The following is a 19,507-nucleotide window of genomic DNA, read 5'->3' as shown; positions in this document are numbered from 1 at the left end:
AAGTCACGTGTCCCTGAGCACCACACAACACGCTACACGGCGCGACGTGTACCCCAGAACCTTGGATGTACTCAACTTGCTTCCGAAAATGTTCTTGTTTAACATCCTACTCGTTGTCATTTTCTTCGAGCGGTCAAGTATCCCCCAGTACCAATAATCTCCAATCCAACCTAACTATTACGATTGAAAGCAAGATGAAATGGATCCGAACCTTAATGGGGTCACCATCTTACTGAGTGGATATTATTAGACGGGAGCTTATTTACGACTTGTTTGACCTTCAACTAGTTTTATCCCGTAACTACCAGTTGGAACTCACCTAAAGGACTCCATTAAGCCTAGATACCAAAATGATGACCGAAACGTTATCTTTACCATACAAAAATTGTGTTCAGGGAAGGACAAAAAACGTAAAATATATTTAAGAATCGGGTCAAAGCACCATTTAAATCATGATTCTCCCTCCTTAAATCAACTATCTATTTGGCGTATTGGAATGTTGACAGGGTTTTTTTTTTCTAAACAACCAGCAGCATGTTGAATATCAGCATCCTTTTCTCGCTCTCGGTTGTGTGTGAGAAACCTGACTTATAATGTACTAACTATTCAACCCAGATCTAAAACATGGCAGTATCCCGCCCTACTGATTATATTCTTAATTGCACTTGGGGAAGGGGTGTGAGGTGGCGACAATGGGGTCATCAGACTATTTTGTACCTTAGGGCGGGTGACAATAGGACGGTGTGGGAGGGCCAGATACTGTACGTTGCCGGCGTCACGTACACACTTCCTCGCTCGGCTCACCAGCCGCTGCTCCGTCTTTAAATGTCAAAATCGGTCGACGAACAGTTGCCAGTCTATAATTCTTGCTATTTTATCCATCTAATAATTTTGTATTTCGTGGTAGCTTAGTTCTTAAGTTATTTTTACAAATTGGTCAATAAACTTGACACTACAAAGTAAAATCGGATCAAATAAGAACCTTGAGAGAAAAACACAACTCCGGACGTCCATGAGATTGTGCGCATGCGCCCAGGTGTGGTAGAGCGAAAGCAGGTCCTGGCGGGAGGTTCAAACAACATATAACACCAGCTGGGTGACTTCTGTAGCCACTCCACCACCAGACACACGCAGGGCTACGCTCGTCCTCCGCTCCTTGATCATGACAGACAGTGTGTGGATCCTTTATACAGTGCTAAGTGGTGTTTCAAGTGGTTTATATATAGCACATCAAGCGTCTATTTTGGCAATTTCTTATAACCGATGAGTTTCCTTGTTTGCATCGTCTAGACTCTAGAGTGATATTAGGGTTCACGGAACTGATCCCTTAGTAGTACAAATAATAACCAAAGATAAATCTGTGATCTTCATGATATAATATTTGAAGAATAAACTGGATGCACAAATTGTTGCCTTTGTATAAGATTGTTTATTAAGTACTTTTAGTGTGAACACAACCCGTCCAGTCATCATGCAATTGCAAACAATTCCACAGTACAAGGAAGAGGAGCAAGTGAGGGCGTTGTCCCGTGTAGTGTTATGTCGTCAAGACAGTGTTACAGACGATGGTGAGGATAACGTTAAGGACTCTAGCAACCCGCCATCACCCGCAGCACACCTACCCCTCCACCTCCTACTCGCTGATAACCGCCTTGTCAGATATAATCTCGCCCACACGCAGCACACAAGCGAACAGAGCGATGCGCACAACTGTACCTGTTCCGATAATAATAGCCCCAAGGATTCACGAAAGAGAAAAATGATAGAAGAAGAAGAGGAAGTGAAAAATAAGTCGAGAGAACTTCAAAAAAGATTAGTAATAAGAGGGAGAAGAATCGTGTGCACTTCCGCTGGGTCACAAGAAAATACTCCTCTGCTTTATCTATACGGCAACTTCTTACATATACCTCAATTCAAATGGGTGAGTATACGATTTTGTCACTTTGATATGTGAAATATATTGTACGCATTACATATCAGAGAAGTCAATATATTTGTTTGAAATAATGTGATATACTGTATACTGGTTATACTTCATATGTTGCGGTCAATTTATACTGTAGTAGAGAAAGTAATGACAATCTCGGGAATTTTGTCTTTGTAATCAATAGTTTATATAATTCTAAGTCACGTTTCTTTTAAGACGTTTCCCTTGCAAGCAACCTATAATGTGCAGGGGGTCGAACATCCCCCGCCCCCGGTTAGGCGGTTAAGTTAGGTCAGTTACGAGCGAAACGTCTTGGAAGAAACGTAACTTAGAATTATTTAAACTATTGATTGCAAAGATAAAATTTCCGAGATTGTCATTACGTTCTCTACTACAGTATAAATTGCTAGCATTATCATATTAACGTATTTGTTTATAAGTATGTCGTGATAATGTTTTTAAATTACAAGGATGTTTGACAATGGACGAAAATCCATTCAAAAATACATTTTCCGTGCACTGAGGTGTGCTTGAGAATAAGTGAAGGTGTGTGTGTGTGTGCGGGAAGGGTGTTTAAAAAGTAGTCACGATTGTGTTTTTGAAGGTGAAGGCTCTTTGATTCGTGTACACAAGTTGGTTGCCCATTTGTTATTTGTTATTGTACACCATCATGTGGGTGGTGTCCACACGTGACATGTGTATACGTGTCAGGACATGTATGAGCAGTTGCACAATATGTAAACATTGACTTACATTAGCAAATTTGTGTAAGATACGTCAGAATTACGTTGTCGAATGTAAATGCTTGCTAGTGAGCTCGTGTTGCTGTTCCTGCACGGATGCACCGTGTGTATGACATGTGTTGCGTCTTGACCCCCCCCTCAGCCCAGCGAGCGGTGTGCGTGGAGGAAATGTGAGTTCACTGTTGGTCACCTTACCACCTCACGTGTTTATTCCAAAACTATTGTCTCACGGTAACCGAGAAACTGTGCTCGTTACGTTGTCTCTCGCTCAAGGTTAGGTTGAGGTTTCTCGAAAATCATTCAAATCTCGGCCTTCGGAAGAGACAACTGACAAAATTGTCCGTACGATTAGCCTCTACCTTTTCCTGTAACAGGGGCGACTTATCACTTGTTGACGGGTTATTACATCATAGTTTACGCTGTGGTAAACTTAACGGCATATCATATAGCTAGTCGGTGTATGATAAGCTGAGTTTGACGTGGCACCGACTATACGTGTTGAAGTTAACCCCACGCTGCACCAGTCATACGAGAGACTCGCGGCTCTATGAGACTTGAATATGATGAGTTACATAGCAAACTTTGCCTTATGTGACAGTACTTACGTGATAAGTTTAATAAAGATATATCTGGCATGATGACTGTTTAAGCATATATGGTGTTAGTGACATTGAATGCATGTATTAAGTAGAAGCGTGTAAACAAGTGACATTTTATATATTAGCTGGACTGATGTAAATTCAAGATAGTTAAAACACCATACACAACGATTGCCAATGTACAGTATTAGAGTTATTGAGAGCAAAGTTATGGCGTCGTCTTGATATTAACAGTATATTCAAATACTTCTTTAATTAAAGCTTTTAGATTAAATACAGATTGAAGACATGTTCATATAACTTTTAGATTCACCTTTTCTGATAAATGACGACATAAATTACTATATTAATAATGCGTCATAGAGTATTGTTTAATAGTGAAAGAAATGTAAATATACAGGAAAATCAAAAGATGATAGCTGGTAAATAGTGTAAAAAATGTAAATGGACTGTGTATTTTTATAATCTAGATTTAAATAAAGTTACAATAACATCAAGGGTTTAGTTCGTCCACATATTTCCGTGCACTTGATAGAGAGAGGTTCCAGGTTCTGAGGCGTACTTAGTGAGGGGCTCTTAGGGGTTGCAGCTGTATCACGAGACTGTCACATGATTAGGTACGATATTTAAATGAACTGGGGGGAAATAACATCTTTGAAATATTGAAAACATTCCATTTATTTTGATCTTGCCTCCATACTTCCATATACAGAAAATAATAATACCCAATTCCACCTAATAATCAGTCATCATTCAGCAAACATAACCAACACATGAATATCACTTTCAGGTATGTCGACTGAAGTTAAGAATATCTATTAACATTCTTCATAATCTACCAGTTAGAGGAGCCCCCTGTGTTACCCTGAACATGTTTGCCTCATGCCTCTTATCTCCTCTCCTATCAGCATACTGATAGAATTCCGGCACATTTTGTATCTGTATCATGTCAACTCTTTGGGGCAAGGGGAAAGCAAGGGAACGGAAAGACAACAGCAGCAAGATTTTAGAGGTTTAAAAATAAAGCCGTGAGTCTTGCTGGAGGAATGCAAGCACATGCAATCGTGGAAGCACCCAACCCAGTCCGTCCCTCCAACTTAATGCTTCCCCCCTCCCCTCCCACACACACGTTCCCTCCCTCGCAACGAACAAAAGCTCTTTACAATCCACACTGCCCGAGGCTCGTTCTTGAACACCATCACCACCTGGTTAGATGCGATGACTATTTTTTTACATTTCCCAAAAACTAGAACAAAATATAGTTTATTGAAGCTAAACCATTTTTTGAGGGGGGGGGGGAGCTGGCGGGTATCGTTTAAACAACCATGTGAAAGTTGCTCAATAATCTCCTATACCTGTACTCGTCAGTGCGCAATGTTGTATACCACACGAGTCTGGACTCTTTGTTCAATTTTCATGGGCTTGGACTTGAACATGAAACACTCAGACTTTGACTTTAGTATAATTGGCTTGATGACTCGAGCTGAGTCCACACTAAGTTCAGTTGAAATTAGTCACTTCAATACGTGATGTACAGTCAACCAAAAAAAATCTGCACCCCTGCGGTGTTACGCTTGAAGCACATGGGACCAAGAATTCTGAACGACACTAACGAGTTATGGCGTCTGTTGGTAGCACTGCCTTCTAGAGTTGCCAAGTTACTTTGTCTCGTGTTTACTGTAAGGAGTTTAAGAGTGTCTGCACAATGTGTTTCAAGATACGACTAGAGCAGTAGTATCAACCTTACCAAATGAACATGGCCTCATTCAATGATCATTTCGAAGTCCGTCAGACCCAGTGGGGTGCAGAATTTTTGGTTGACTGTACTTTCAAGATTGGTTATTGTGCAAATATGGTTGATGCATCACCACACAATTCCTCTGGGTTTATTAGCGTCTTAGTATACATTCACTTAATATTATTAAAAGGTTCTAGTTCTTTTAAAAATTAAATTGCATTAGCGGATTCTATTTGATTAAACTACCGGTAATGCACATATCATGAGCTAATTACTGGTTTGATAATGATAATGCTTATTGAACTAATTGCAACATTAATTAGTCGTGATGCTCTTCGAGTATATCACCATTGTCATACAGTACCATTACACACCTTGTTGCTGTAATAGTGCATTAACTTCAACTAGTCTGCCTTGGATACAGTACTCGGACACGGGTACATTAATTTTCTGGTAGAGCGACTTGGTTGCTTTCAGGGTAAAACGATGACCTCTTCAGCTGTCATTGGTAGATGATAAACACTTGCTATTGAACTCGACAACAGACATCGAAGCGTTTATAATTTTGAAGGGAAAGTTACAGAAAGCTCCCATACAAAGGAACATAAGAAAATAAGTAGTCTGCAATAGGTCGGTTGGCCTGTGCATGGCAGCTACTGTCGAGTTACTACCACTCTATCATTCATGAATCTATCTAGCCTCCTTTTAAAACTTTCCAGCGTTCCAGCACTTACTACAAAGCTGCTAAGCTTGTTCCACTCGTCCACCACCCTATTTGTGAACCAGTTCCTTCCTATCTCCCTCCTAAACCTAAACTTATCCAACTTAAATCCGTTGCTACGAGTCCTATCCTGCTCGAATATTATAAGAACTTTATCTATATCCCTTTATTGATTCCTTTCACCCACTTAAATACTTCTATCATATCTCCCCGCACTCTTCGTCTTTCTAGGGAATGCAAGTTTAGTTTCTTTAACCTATCTTGATATGGAAGGTTTCTAAGTCCCGGAATCATTTTCGTCATTCTTCGCTGCACCGACTCCAGTGAATTGATATCCATTCTATAATAAGGGCACCAGAACTGAACCGCATAATCGAGGTGCGGCCTAACTAGCGCAAGATATAGTTGCAATAAGACCTCTGCACTCTTAATACTTATACTTCTAGATATAAAACCTAATATTCTGTTTGCCTTATTTCGAACATTAACGCACTGTTTTCTAGGCCGTAGGTCCGGGCTTACAAGTACCCCTAAGTCTCTTTCACAAGTCGACTTCTCTAGGTTGATGTTGTTAAGGCTGTATACATTGACAGTATTTGTTCTTCCAATATTAAGTACGCTGCACTTGCTGGAATAAGTAAATACAAACATTAAAAACATCAGTGGCATCTTAACAGTATTTACACACACACCCACACACACAGGAACAAATAATACTACACTATCCATAGCACAGAAAAGTTAAAAAATAAATAAAAATCAAAGTTAAATGAAGTGGTAAGGTTCACATCGACAGCTGCAATTCATTAGTTCAGTTGTACGGCCGGGTATGGAGTGTCGTAACGCGTTAGCCGGGGTATATATTATGTACAGGATAAGAGTGAGGTAGGTGCGGCAAGTGAAATGTGGTCTCTCACGTACTCAGTTCTTTTTTACAGTCCCCTCCCCCACCCCACGCCGAAGATCCCATGAGTCGCCAAGGCGGATGCGAGTACGATAGTGAATTATTCCACACTGTAGAGAGGAGAAACGAGACACAAATATTTAACCTGAGAATGGAGTGATGATTTTATTTTTAGGGTAAGATTCAATTAATTGGGATGGAATGGATCTAATAAGTGAAATGATGGTTTAATTGGGATGGAATGGATCTAATAAGTGAAGTGATGGTTTAATTGGGATGGAATGGATCTAATGAGTGAAGTGATGGTTCAATTGGGATGGAATGGATCTAATAAGTGAAGTGATAGTTTAATTGGGATGGAATGGATCTAATAAGTGTGGTTTCATTGAGATGAGATGGTTCTTTTATACAACATTAGGAAATGAAGGGTTATGTTTGTCTGTTGGTGTGTGAAATATCTAGCATTAATTACTAGATCTATATTTCTGAAACAAGTTACAGTATGTAAAAAGAGAAAGATAGGTAAGCGATAGACGGTGGTGTTCAAGTAAAATAGAATGTTTTGGAAATCGTGAATTTAACTAGGCTTGTAATTTTTCCTCGATGAGTTTCGTTCCAATTGGTATCTTCGTATCTTCAGCAATTGCCAATGTTATTCCTACTTCATAGTTCAGATGTACATTTTTTTTTCTCGAAAAATGTGATTGCTGAAAGAGAGTTTTTGGTTAGGTTAGGTTTTGTCGGATTTCGGTAATTTTAGTCACGTACAAAAGTTTGCTTATTTTTCCAGTGTTTCTAGACATGTACACTGTATTGCCTATTACAGTGAACATAATCTTAAATATCAAATTAGCCTTCACTTTCGGTTGTTTTAATACTTGTCAAACTGTAGTGTATGCAACCTCTATTTTCATGCTCAGTGAGCAAGCGAGTCTGTGGTGACATGACGCAAGGCTGAAACATTCCACCACTGTGTCACCTCGTGTTGAAGGTTAACTGTAGGATATGGAGAAAATTTTATCATGTGTTAAGAAGCTGATAAACACTGATGTATAACAGTATATAAACAAAATCTTCAGCAGCGTTTATATTGGCTGTAAGGTCGGTAAGGATGAATTAGAAATACCCTGGTATTACACGAAGTTATCTTTGCAACCTTATTGAAGTTATAATTATTACACTCCAACAACTAAGGTGCTTAAGTGTCTACTCTTACGACACAATACTCTACACGTTAAAAAAAAAAAAAAATAAGCGGTACATGTGTACTACATTTCACCCGAGAGTGTGGACGGGGACGTATCACGAGCCAACTCTGGGAAAGTTTATTCTCTTCTTGTTTTTTTATGTAAATAATATATTTAATAAGAAAAAATACCCCTGTAACTGAAAGGTATGTTTTGTACTCATATACAGTATGTACTGTACTTTAAATATTATTTACAAGTAAAATAAAAGTTCAAGGTTGACAAATAGCCCTAAATTTCCCATTTTCTTTGGTCCAAGGAAATGTTTGATTCTTTAACCCGAATATGAGAATATTACCTTACTTTTAATATTCGGTAAATCTTGACTATATCACCAATAATCAATTCACAAGAAAATGTAAACTTCTTTTGACAGCTTGATAAATGTCACCCGCTATCCCATTTTCGACACTAGGAAACATTTGACAATTTTTTTTTACCATGACACATTTAGCATGTTGCCCCTTTCCTGTGCCCACATACACGACGGCCTTTTGCAACGAGTGACTCGGCAGACGATGACTTGGTGATTATTTGTGACTTGCGCTCAACAGGATAACCCCCTAACCGCTGACTTGCGCGTTCTGTACCGCTTCTTCTCCTTGCCTGTCCTTAATGCATCCACACTTTCAAAGACGTCTTTACTTAAACTGCGCCCTCTTAGTGCTTACTTTGTTTCATGTTATTTTTGAGTTCGCAAGTACATTCTATTTTTTTTTCGTGCGTGTTATGCGTTCTTGTTAGTTCTATTCGCTCAGCTTAGTCATGTCTGGACTCGCCTGGAATACTGCACTGCACTTTTGCACATAGAGGAGTACATCTTCCCAGCCTTCATTGAAAACATAAAGAGGCCCACCTAAAGTAAGAGATATTATTGCCAGAGATAAAATACTGATTAGGATTGGTTAGATCAGCTTGCAATATTAAGTGGACATGTTACATTAGACGATTTAGAAACGTTCAATAGGTAGGGAGGCCAGAAGACAGAAGACTCTAGGAACATGCGAGAGGTCCTCATACAGCGATGGACTGATATTGCTACTGTCGGATTTGTTTGTCAGCTTTATCACACGCGCCTAAAATTAACTTGTATTTTATTGAGTAAAATTTTCATTTGGTACCGTTAACACGGAGTAGTCTAATATGAGACGCCTGAAAGTCAGGCTCAGCATAGATATTGCAGTTAGCTTATTTGTTTCAGAAACGACTCGACCGGTGCCTATGTTCGATGGTAGTTATAGTAACGTTGTACGTTCTGGTTAGCAGGCGCTGGCCGTCAACAATTTGGGGTAAAATAAGAGGTAGTGGTAGTTTACGTGTGTACGTACATGGCTACAAGAGATGGACTGGGTGTTCGTGAGCGCGTGTGTGTCGGCAATGGCGGCTGTGCATGGCAGTGGTAGTAAGGCTGATGAAGGCTGCACAGAGCGGAGAGCGAGGCGGCTGAGGTTGTAGGTTATGTTGCTCGTATCCTCACACTTGCTACCACCGCAGCCACCACAATCATCACCACCGTTCCATGGCCGCCTCAGCCGTGTTCTATTGGGTGAGTAATGCCGTGATCTGGTGTTGTCACTCATCCATTCTCCACTATAATTTGTCTTGATGTTTCATTGGGTGAGTATGAACGTGAACTGGAGTTGTCACTCTCCCTCTCACCCCTAACTTGTGTCTTGGTGATGGTTACTTTGTTGTGCTAATGAGGACGTGATCTGGTGGTGTCACTCATCTCATCACAGTAAATCTTGGGGCCTGGCGACTAACAGCCTCGTATGATCACCAATTGCCAGCATTAGTGTTATCAGTCGCTCTAACAACATCGTAAAGGTATTATCTTTTTGTGTTCTGTCGGATGAAAGACGATGAACTCTTAATGTTTAAGGCACTCTTATACCATAGTGTTTCAACGTGATTATAGGATTTACAAGGTATACTTATGTAGTTTCCTATACACATGTGTTGTGCCTTTTTTATTTGACATTTCCCCGTTATTTTAGTCGTGAAGAATTTGCCTCTAACGTAACCATTGATTAGGAAAATCTCTCATTTGTTACTGTTAATGTGTATTATATTTTCAAAGTTGGTACATAGGTAAACCCCATCCTATAGAACAGTCTTACCAAAACCAAACAAGCGGCAACACCCACGATGACAGACTTTAGTCATTAATATAGCTCAACTTACAAGTTTATACAAAAATATCTGGGATGGTTAAACTCCAGCAGACGGAAGTGTCAGAGACAATTTCTCGGAATATACTGTATAGCCTAGCCATAAGGCAATGGCAGAACTTCCTTGAAATAGCCTTGCCCCTCTAAAGGTGTTCTGATGTCTCAAGTTGCTAGTGGAAGGTAGTGTTATGTAGACAATACCGTTTATGGGTCCAAAGATCACGTCGAGATGAACATTGGGAGTAGGTACTGTATACCGGTACATGGTGTGTAAGGCTATTGGATGACTTAAGATGTGCACATTACGTGGGGTTATTGATACGAATGGTGGAAATAGTCACAAAGCTAAGTTTACGTAATTTAGTCGATTTAAAAAATGTGTATTTTTAATTTCGTTTTACTCTTATTTTTTCTCCCCCTAGGCCCCGTTGTGGGTCGATGACCTGTGTCCGGGTGGGCTGTTCCCCGTAAAAAAATGAAATAAAATGAAATAAAATAAATCAGACTTTTTCTAGCTAAACTTGTGATTGTCTAATTTTTTCCCTATGGCTTTTTTTTCCGGATACCCTGCACTGGGCGGTTAGTGGGCAGCCATGTGGAACTCGTATAGTAGTCTAGTAAGAGTGGGTATGTAGATGTGGTGGCAGGTCTGGGTGATGATATATAATGAAGGTAATGCATCATGCTGATCACATCACTACTTAACACCTTCGTCACGTGTATCAGAAAGGTGCATTGTTCACAGATGGTGCACCGGACTCCACACTCATGGCGAGATGCTCCAAATAGTAGTTATATCTCAACCAACACATATGATTATACTCGTATGTTAACAATGTTGTTCGCTTAAGATTTCAGTTTTTGACACGTTCCATCGTTAAGCATAAAATACTGTACACTCGAGTGCGTTCATTTCCTCTTTTTATATTAACTTTAATTATTTAATTTTGAAGTTATTACACCATTGAACAAATTTCTAGTACAGTATTGCTATTTTGTTCCAAACCAGTGAAATGGAGATGAATAACAATAATTATATATCAATCATCTGTGTATTTACAAACAGGTACCGCGCGTTAATTACTGCAAATATTTCTTGTATTGCTGTGCAGTATTATACATGTTTAAACGACTTATTTTGCTTTTATTTTGTCTGTAAGAAATCAACGATAAAGATTTAGGCTTTAAAATTTTAAACCTCCCATTGTTTGGAGTTACTGTATACAGTTTACAGTGGTTTTTATTTAGACGCCCTATTCAGACTTCAATATTACTTGTCGCATACAAGTAAAGATATTGTAGGATTCAAATACGTATGTGCAAGAAGTTTGACTGCGGTCAAGTGGCTCTTATTGAAATATGAATTGTGACGAAATGCTCCGTTACAGTGTGAATGACAAGATGAAGTAACAATGGATCATCTCTCCTGGGACAAGGCACTACATGAACCTTCAACCTCTAGGTATACATTATGCCCAATGAAATGACGTACCGTCAGTGTACACAAACTTCTTCGTTTCTGCGCCTTATCTTCAGTACCGCAATATCTCTGAAGTATCACCAAGGTCAGTTTTGGCAAGTATTCTGCATCTATGGATACAGTACTCATCGGTTATCCTAAGGGTTGCTGGTTCGCGCCAAAGAGTTCACCCGACTTTGAATTGGCACCTGAAGTGCCGACCATACAGCCGCTTAAAGAAAAAAAGCTTTATAAACCACAACAATTAAAAATTTCCATAACTTTGTTGCTAAGGGGCATACGAAATATACACCTGCTTTCAATAATCAACGGAAACCTGTGAGAACAAGATTCCACGAAGTAAATAGAATAATTTTGAATCAGGACTTCTCGGGAAAATTAAAATTTTTCATTGACGAAATTATATACACCTCGAATCCTCGATGTGGTGACTACATAACCAACAAACAAGAAATGACTGACCATCATCATTCCCGATTACGTATCATAATTGTAAGAAGAACTACAGACAAGTTGTATTTGTTTAGTCAACCTGTCTCTCGACAAAAAAAAAAATATATATATATATATACAGGTATATACTGTATATATATATATATATATATATATATATATATATATATATATATATATATATATATATATATATATATATATATATATATATATGCTGATAATACAAGGTTATGCATATATATGTGTGTATTTGCATATATATGTGTGTGTGTGTGTGTGTGTGTATGTGTGTGTGTGTGTGTGTGTGTGTGTGTGTGTGTGTGTGTGTGTGTGTGTGTGTGTGATATTATATATATATATATATATATATATATATATATATATATATATATATATATATATGTATATATATATAATGTATATATATATATGTATATATATATATATATATATATATATATATATATATATATATATATATATATATATATATATATATATATATATATATATATATATATATATATATATATATATATATATATATATATATATATATATGTTAGTCAAAACTTATATAATTTTGAGGAGTATACCTTCATTTGACCGTTTTTATTCTATTAAATTTTTTTTTCCAAAGTATTGGTATCTTAAGGATGGAGAGAACTGGTATTTATTCCACCCCGCCAGCCCACGAGTTGCTGGCAACACATTACTGACACAATGTTGATTGTTGTAAGATTTTCCTCATGTCTTTGTTTTATCTAAAATGTTGATAATAGCTAGCTATTAATTAAACCAAGGAATAGAGCAACAAACACCCAGCAGTTGCAAGCTTTATTATGATTCTGCTCGTTTCTAACTTTCTTCCTCGTACTCTATTAAATACATATTTGACAACTGCTGAAAGTTGCCACGTTTCATTTTTTATGAGTAATTTTACCTTATATCAGTCTGTAGTTTCCATACTAATTAAATTAAAACGTGTTAGTAGCAGTTGATTTGCAGTGATATTGGTAAACGGTGAATCAAACCACAACTAGGGGCATTATTGTTAATATATGCAGGACGTGACCGTGCAGCTGGATAACACAGGTAGTGGGGCAACAGCTGAGCGAGACACTTGGGAGAGGTGAGGGAGTCACACGATGCCACTGTTTCTACAGATCCCGACGCGTGAGGATATCCCTGTGCTAATTATTGTAGGAACACTTAGTGTAAGTTTGGAATAAAAGCTGTAACGTGCCGTGAGAAGTGCAGAAAGTGATTGCCACTAACCTTGGTCGAGGATAAGATACAGTATACTGAATGGCAGGTGATGAACAAGCCTCAGGACTGGAAGCTCAGAGCTGGCATGTTGGACCCCAACACTACACAATAACGAGCCCAGACAGTGGTTCTTGGAGAAGAGCGATGATGTATTGACCATATTATGACAATAATCGAACTGTATTTGTGAAAGTGACTGACGCATTTCAAGTGTAATGAGCACTGTGTTAGGAGAATACTTCGGATTTTCGGGTAGTGGGGCCAGACCTCTCGGTAGTTGTGTTGGGAGAATGAGCCATGGGGTGAACTTTAGAGTGTGTGGGCTGTGTAACTGCCAGGGTGACCAATTGAAGGTGTGTAGCAGGTGTAAGACTGCATGGTACTGTGGCCCCGACCACCAGAGGCAACACTGGAAACAACACAAGCCTTTCTGTAAGCCCAAAAATGGTGTGATGCATGGAGAAGCATTTGGTGGTAGTGGAAATGCAAACAAAAAAATACCAAGGAGGTCAGCCCAACAGACAGACTTTTCCTTTGACAGATCAGCACTTGATGCTGTGATGGGCAGTCATGGTGGTGTTATGAGTGACTATGAACTGCATTTTCAGGGTAGCGTTGCTGAAGTTCCAGGTGGTAGGCGAAGATCGCTTGCTGAACCTGACTTGAGCACTCCTATTGATTCAAACACATTGGAAGCCACATCGCAACAGTACCGCCCAAAGACGCCTTCGCTGTACCATGTGGAAGTGTGTCCTGATTCCCAGTCGCTTGAAGAGGGCGGTTTTAGTCAAGACTGGTTTTCCGACGTAATGCAGCTAGTGATGAAGGACCTCAATAAATATGGTGTCTGTGTTGTCGACGACTTCCTCGGTGAGTAATTTTTTTGTCTGTTTATGATTAAGGACACTTGTACAGTTAAACTATTCATCTTACTACTTTTTGTGGTAGCTAAATGTTAAGGACAGCATTACTAAACTAAAATGTTTTTTCTATAGGAATCATGTTATGGGTACTTGTATGTGCTGGTAGTTTACTGGTCTGGATATGGAAATGTAAAATAACTGCTCTATTTATTTATTTTTACTTTTTATACACCACTAGTACAGTGTGTCACAAAGGCCTTGATGTCATGAATTTCTTTTGGAATTGGCAAAATGAACTAGCTAAACCACCCATCATAACCTATACTGTACTTCTCTGTATTACAAGTTCTTTAGGTTAGGGCTCACTGGCTTGATTTGGCTGTTGCAAGAGAACTAGAGGGTTGAAAATTTAAAATCTTAATTGCGTGATTCAAACTCCAGATCCATAAACTGCAAGTACAGTACAGTATACTAGAAGTTCCCGACTTGCAAACGCCCGCCAATACGAATGGGGTTAAATTTGAAATTTACAGTATTTTATTTACCTGAAAACTTATTTTTTACTTTCATTTACTGTATTTTGTCATTCTGTTTTTTCTTTTGTCTTAAATTAAGTGATTTTAGATGTATATTAGGACTTAGGCTATGATATAGTGGGATTTTAAACATTGTTTTGTAAGTACGGTATGCATATAGCATGTGTTCCGACTTACATACAAAACTGATTTACGAACATCCTCAGGAACGGAACCCGTTCATAACCCGGGGACCCCCTGTAATCGAGTACTGTACTGGAACAACGTGTTTTGTGAAAGTCCGTAAAACGGACAGAGGGAATATTAAGTGTTTCATGGTTGTCATGCTGTAGTTTTCTATCCAATCAAATAGAAGAAAATTAATAGCTATCAAAATTCATTGAAATCCATATCTAGAACTCTACTAACTGAAATACCACTGTGGAAGGTAAAACAGAAAAAAGAAAGCATGTGTATTTCAAAGGTAACACTTGAAGAGGGCGTATGTTATGGTCAAAAGACTCGTACACTGTACAGTGCTCTCATTTTTCTGTGTTTTATCTCTTTTAGTGGATTTCAGTGTTTAGAAATGTGTGGTATTACATAATTTCTTTAGAAATATATGTACTGTACAATCAAAGACAAAAGTCGTGTCGCGGTTTTGTCCGAAGATTATGTAATGAGGGGGATATAAGTAGAAAGTAGAGATAGAATATTTAGTCGTAGGATTGTAAAGCGAGGAAGTTTGGTAGCGTGGCCGGTTAGTTACTTAACTGTAAATACGTTCTTGGGGGAAATCTTTCTAAACACCGCTTTCAATACAACTATTTATTATTCAATTGAATGGCATGGACTCATTAATAGAACATTATATTTACGTTACTAGACACTGACTCGGACACAAACGTGAAATGGATACACTTCCCTCCATAAGTAACTCGCCCTTGGATCGCTCTGACAAAGACGCGCGTGTGACCTGAGGGAGGCCTAGCAGGTGCTGTTGAAGGGAGAGCTGGACTATGTCTCCTGTGGGAGACTGCTAGCTGGAGACACAGTGCTGGGGAGGGAAGTCTCCCTCTGGGGTGGAGCTGTCGGCTCCCTCCCATATTACAATGATGCTCCGAATGCTAACTGACCCTGAATATGAATGCTCTCGAGGAGGGAGCTGCAGGGCCTATATATTGGCGGTCACCAGCCAGCAGATGACCTCTCCCAAATAACACTAGACTGGGTGTGTCTAGACAGGTGTACTGGCTGGAGGGATTGTTTCTTGAGTCACACGGTCATGTCGCCGGGTTAAGCTAATCGCGTAGCAGTGAGAACTCTGGGTCAATGTGACTGACCTCTCTTGGGTCAGGTCTGGACAGCTGTGGTTATAACACAGTCATATCGCAGGGTTAACTCAAGTACTTTGTGGCCGTCAGCTCTCCTGGGTCAGGTCTTACTGTCACTGGAGGGTGTGTCAACCTATGTGGGTTACCACATGGGCATCTACTTACTGTTATATATGTTGTATTTCTCTGGGCTGTAAGCTGTGGTCTGATAAACAATCATTACACTTTAATATAACTCTTGAAACATTATGAGAGCCCTACCACAAGGCAGAGCGCACCAAAAGTTTTAGCCCTTCGGTATATGTTTTCGCCAAATTTTACGACATGACTTTTGTCTTTCATTGTACATAGACCCTCCTCAACTCAAGTGAGATTTACAATCCTGGAACCATTGCATAACTTGAATTTTATGTTAAGTCAGATTTTATTCAGTAGCTAAGCTTAAGTGTTAGCCTATCTACAGAATGTAATATGATATATTCAATACCTGACACGAGGTAATACAGTACTGTACATATACAACCTTTAAGATGTAAGCAACTACAGATCACTATCAAGAGATGAAAGATGATTAATTGAGCATTTGCAGTACTAAAACATTACCTTAATTTCTATTGATGATTTGCTAATTTGTAAGGATGGCAGTTGTGGTATATCACACTGCTATGCGGCCACAAGTACTGAGGTACCCGAATTTACCTGTACGTAGCGCTACTTAAAAAATTACGCATCTCAGATATTTTTCTTATTTTCATTGGGATTTATACGTAAAGGCAAATTTGTGTGTGTTGATTGTTGTGGGCGTACATTATTGTACCGGGCTATGTAGAATGTATTATACAAAATAGGGCGAATACATTATCTGATGAGTGATAACTATTATGAATGTATTCTTTTTTCCTTTTAACTTCTGATTAACCATTGATGATCTTGTAGATAATCATAATAATGTACAAATAAATGAAGAGATTCTTAAATAAAACGACTCTACCTAACCTATGTCAAGTACCATATATTATGATAGTAAAATATGGCTAAAATGAAGCATGTCAAGTTTTCCTATACTGTACTGTATTCACGTTTACTTCCATTAAATTGTAGCCATAAAAAAAAAGTTACCTCTACAGTATATGGCAAAAATTTTAGTTGCGTTTTAAACCCCTAGGGTAGTGGTTCTTAACCTTATTAGGGTCGCACCCCCTATAGCAGTTAGTCCTCATCTTCACGCCCCCCCTTCTTCCTTCATATAAAATTCCAAGTCTAAAAATTATCATTTTTTCATCAAATTATCGTACACTTCCCGACATTATTACTACCTTAATTCAGTCACTTTTAGTTTGAATTTTACATTTTGAAGTATCTGTGGAGAGTGAGATCCCCCCCCCCCATCCTCCAAGAAAATCCAAAGGACATACGCACACCTGTTAAGGCCATTCCTTATTTTTTGCTCTGGGTTCGCGGCCACCCTGGAAATTAACCCTCCCTCGGTTAAGAACCGCTGCCCTAGGGCCATCTCTGTGAATTTGTTTTAAAGTGTAGAAGGTGTCACTAACGCCAACCACACTGTAAGTTAATGAGCTGGATGAATCGGTGTCGAGGAATAATCTGAGAACAGACCACCTGCCAACTGCGATGGAAGACCATTATACTGGAACAAGATTCGCAAATCATCTGGCATTAGCCAGAGAAAATTTTAAAAGTGGTTTCCCTTTAGTGAAGAGCTTAGCATCCAAGTTCCCAATTACTGTTAGGTAGACGAGGCAAATGGCCTTAAGAAACGTGCCCATAGTTTCACCCTGTCTGTCGATCAAATGTGGATCCACTCACTTTCGAGGCAATGCTGATCATTACACACACACACACATGTTGTAGTATAGTATATGTAAAACCTACTTTAATGCAAAATTGACATTGCTAACTATGATAGAATTTTAAACGTTTAGAAATGGGTTTCAACAGCATGCTTGCCTTGCAAGTGAGTGGACCCGGGGTCGATCCCCGGCCAGGGTAAAACTACTACAGTACCGCATGGGCAAGTTTCTTACTGCCCAAGCTGCTAACAAACTGATTAGTGGTGAAGAGAATAAGAGTAATGCTGTATTACAACAAATGTTCTTCTTTAAGGTTTGATGAAAAAAAAGGAAGCTTAATATATCTGTATTATCAGATAAAAGTTGTTTATTACTTGAAGATTGCATCATATCACTTGGTAGAGCATCACAAGACTTAACAGTTTGTTGATATGAACTACAAGTATATCTAATTTTATAGCTCCACCTTCAGATGTGTAACAATCAAGTGGTATTAAACAACTTAATGTAATTCTCTAACAAAAGTAGCTTAGCTATTTAAGTGTTTTTAACTGTTTACATATTTTCATTGTTTTTGTTTATTGTTGGTTAAAGAGAAGATTATGATTTTAGAATCGACTGAAAATCCACCTATCCAGCTTATTACTCCTTAAGATTAACCACTCTAATGTTAAATCTAACCTAAGCAGGGGTGGCGAATCTTCAGGTGTTAGGTGATCCTAATTTTATGATAATGTTTGGTGGGATCTTACCTGATGTGTTGGGGCATAGATTTGGGGGCTCATAGTGTACTATATTATAACTACTTTCATTGTCAAGGTGTATTTCTCAAACAAATTGTTCAGAAAAAAACACAAAAAACAAAAACAAAACATAAGTTTAGGTCAAAACCTTGAAAGTTTCTATAAAGAAATGTGTTTATGCATACATTGCTTAAAACAGTGAACTAGAACAATTCATTCAATTACATAAAAGGCAAAATGCCTAAGTTTGGCAGTTCTCGGTAGTGTTATTCTGTGGGATCAACTATAATTCAGTGATTTCTTTTGTGTCAAAACAAAATGAGCAAGCAGAGGCATAATATTTTTGAATATATATATATATATATATATATATATATATATATATATATATATATATATATTATATATATATATATATATATATATATATATATATATATATATATATATATATATATATATATATATATATATATATATATATATATATATATATATATATATATATATATATATATATATATATATATATATATTTAAATTTTTTGGGGGGGTGGGGGGGCAAACCTGCATGTAAGATTCTTTTCCCCAATACGGTACTGTACTATACTGTACATGCATTGTTTTGGAGAAAATTTTATTTTTTGCTTCAAAAGATGAACTGTACCCTATCATACTGTAGAGCACCACACCTTAATCTTAAGTTAGGTTTGGTTAGCTAGTCTATCATCATTAATGGGTTTAAGCACTCCCTAGGGGTTCAATGTTGCTAATTTGCTTAGGTTTTGTTGTTTCATTTCTTCTGCTTTCCAAAATGGTTTATAGGATAATATAACCCCATAGCCTTGGATAATCATAAACAGATGAGACAACATGTTTCAAATTGATATGAAAATCTTTTTGCTCCACATTTATTTTTATGTAGTTTCCTACTGGATTTGAATGCTATACGAAAATTTTAATTTAGGTATATAAACATATAACTT

General features: G+C 38.1%; 1 protein-coding gene across 4 annotated transcripts in view; it reads left to right on the top strand.

The window, feature by feature from the left end:
- The first annotated feature begins 1,107 nt into the window (after positions 1–1,107).
- Positions 1,108–19,507, top strand: part of LOC121877703 (egl nine homolog 1-like) — a 36,688-nt gene continuing 18,288 nt past the window's right edge. For 2 of the 4 annotated variants that reach the window (XM_042383528.1, XM_042383527.1), the window contains exons 1-2: positions 1,108–1,921; positions 13,864–14,125. In XM_042383528.1, the coding sequence (XP_042239462.1) occupies positions 1,472–1,921; positions 13,864–14,125 (712 nt within the window). In that variant the 5' untranslated portion in view covers positions 1,108–1,471. Of the gene's footprint in view, positions 1,922–9,297; positions 9,426–13,119; positions 13,204–13,863; positions 14,126–19,507 lie in introns of those variants that run through there. The other 2 variants (XM_042383530.1, XM_042383529.1) reach the window with 2 other exon arrangements.

The sequence above is a fragment of the Homarus americanus genome, unplaced genomic scaffold, assembly GCF_018991925.1.
Source record: "Homarus americanus isolate GMGI-L3 unplaced genomic scaffold, GMGI_Hamer_2.0 scaffold24523, whole genome shotgun sequence".
NCBI classification, from domain to species: Eukaryota; Metazoa; Arthropoda; class Malacostraca; order Decapoda; family Nephropidae; genus Homarus; species Homarus americanus.
This window is presented reverse-complemented; position numbering and strand designations above follow the sequence as displayed.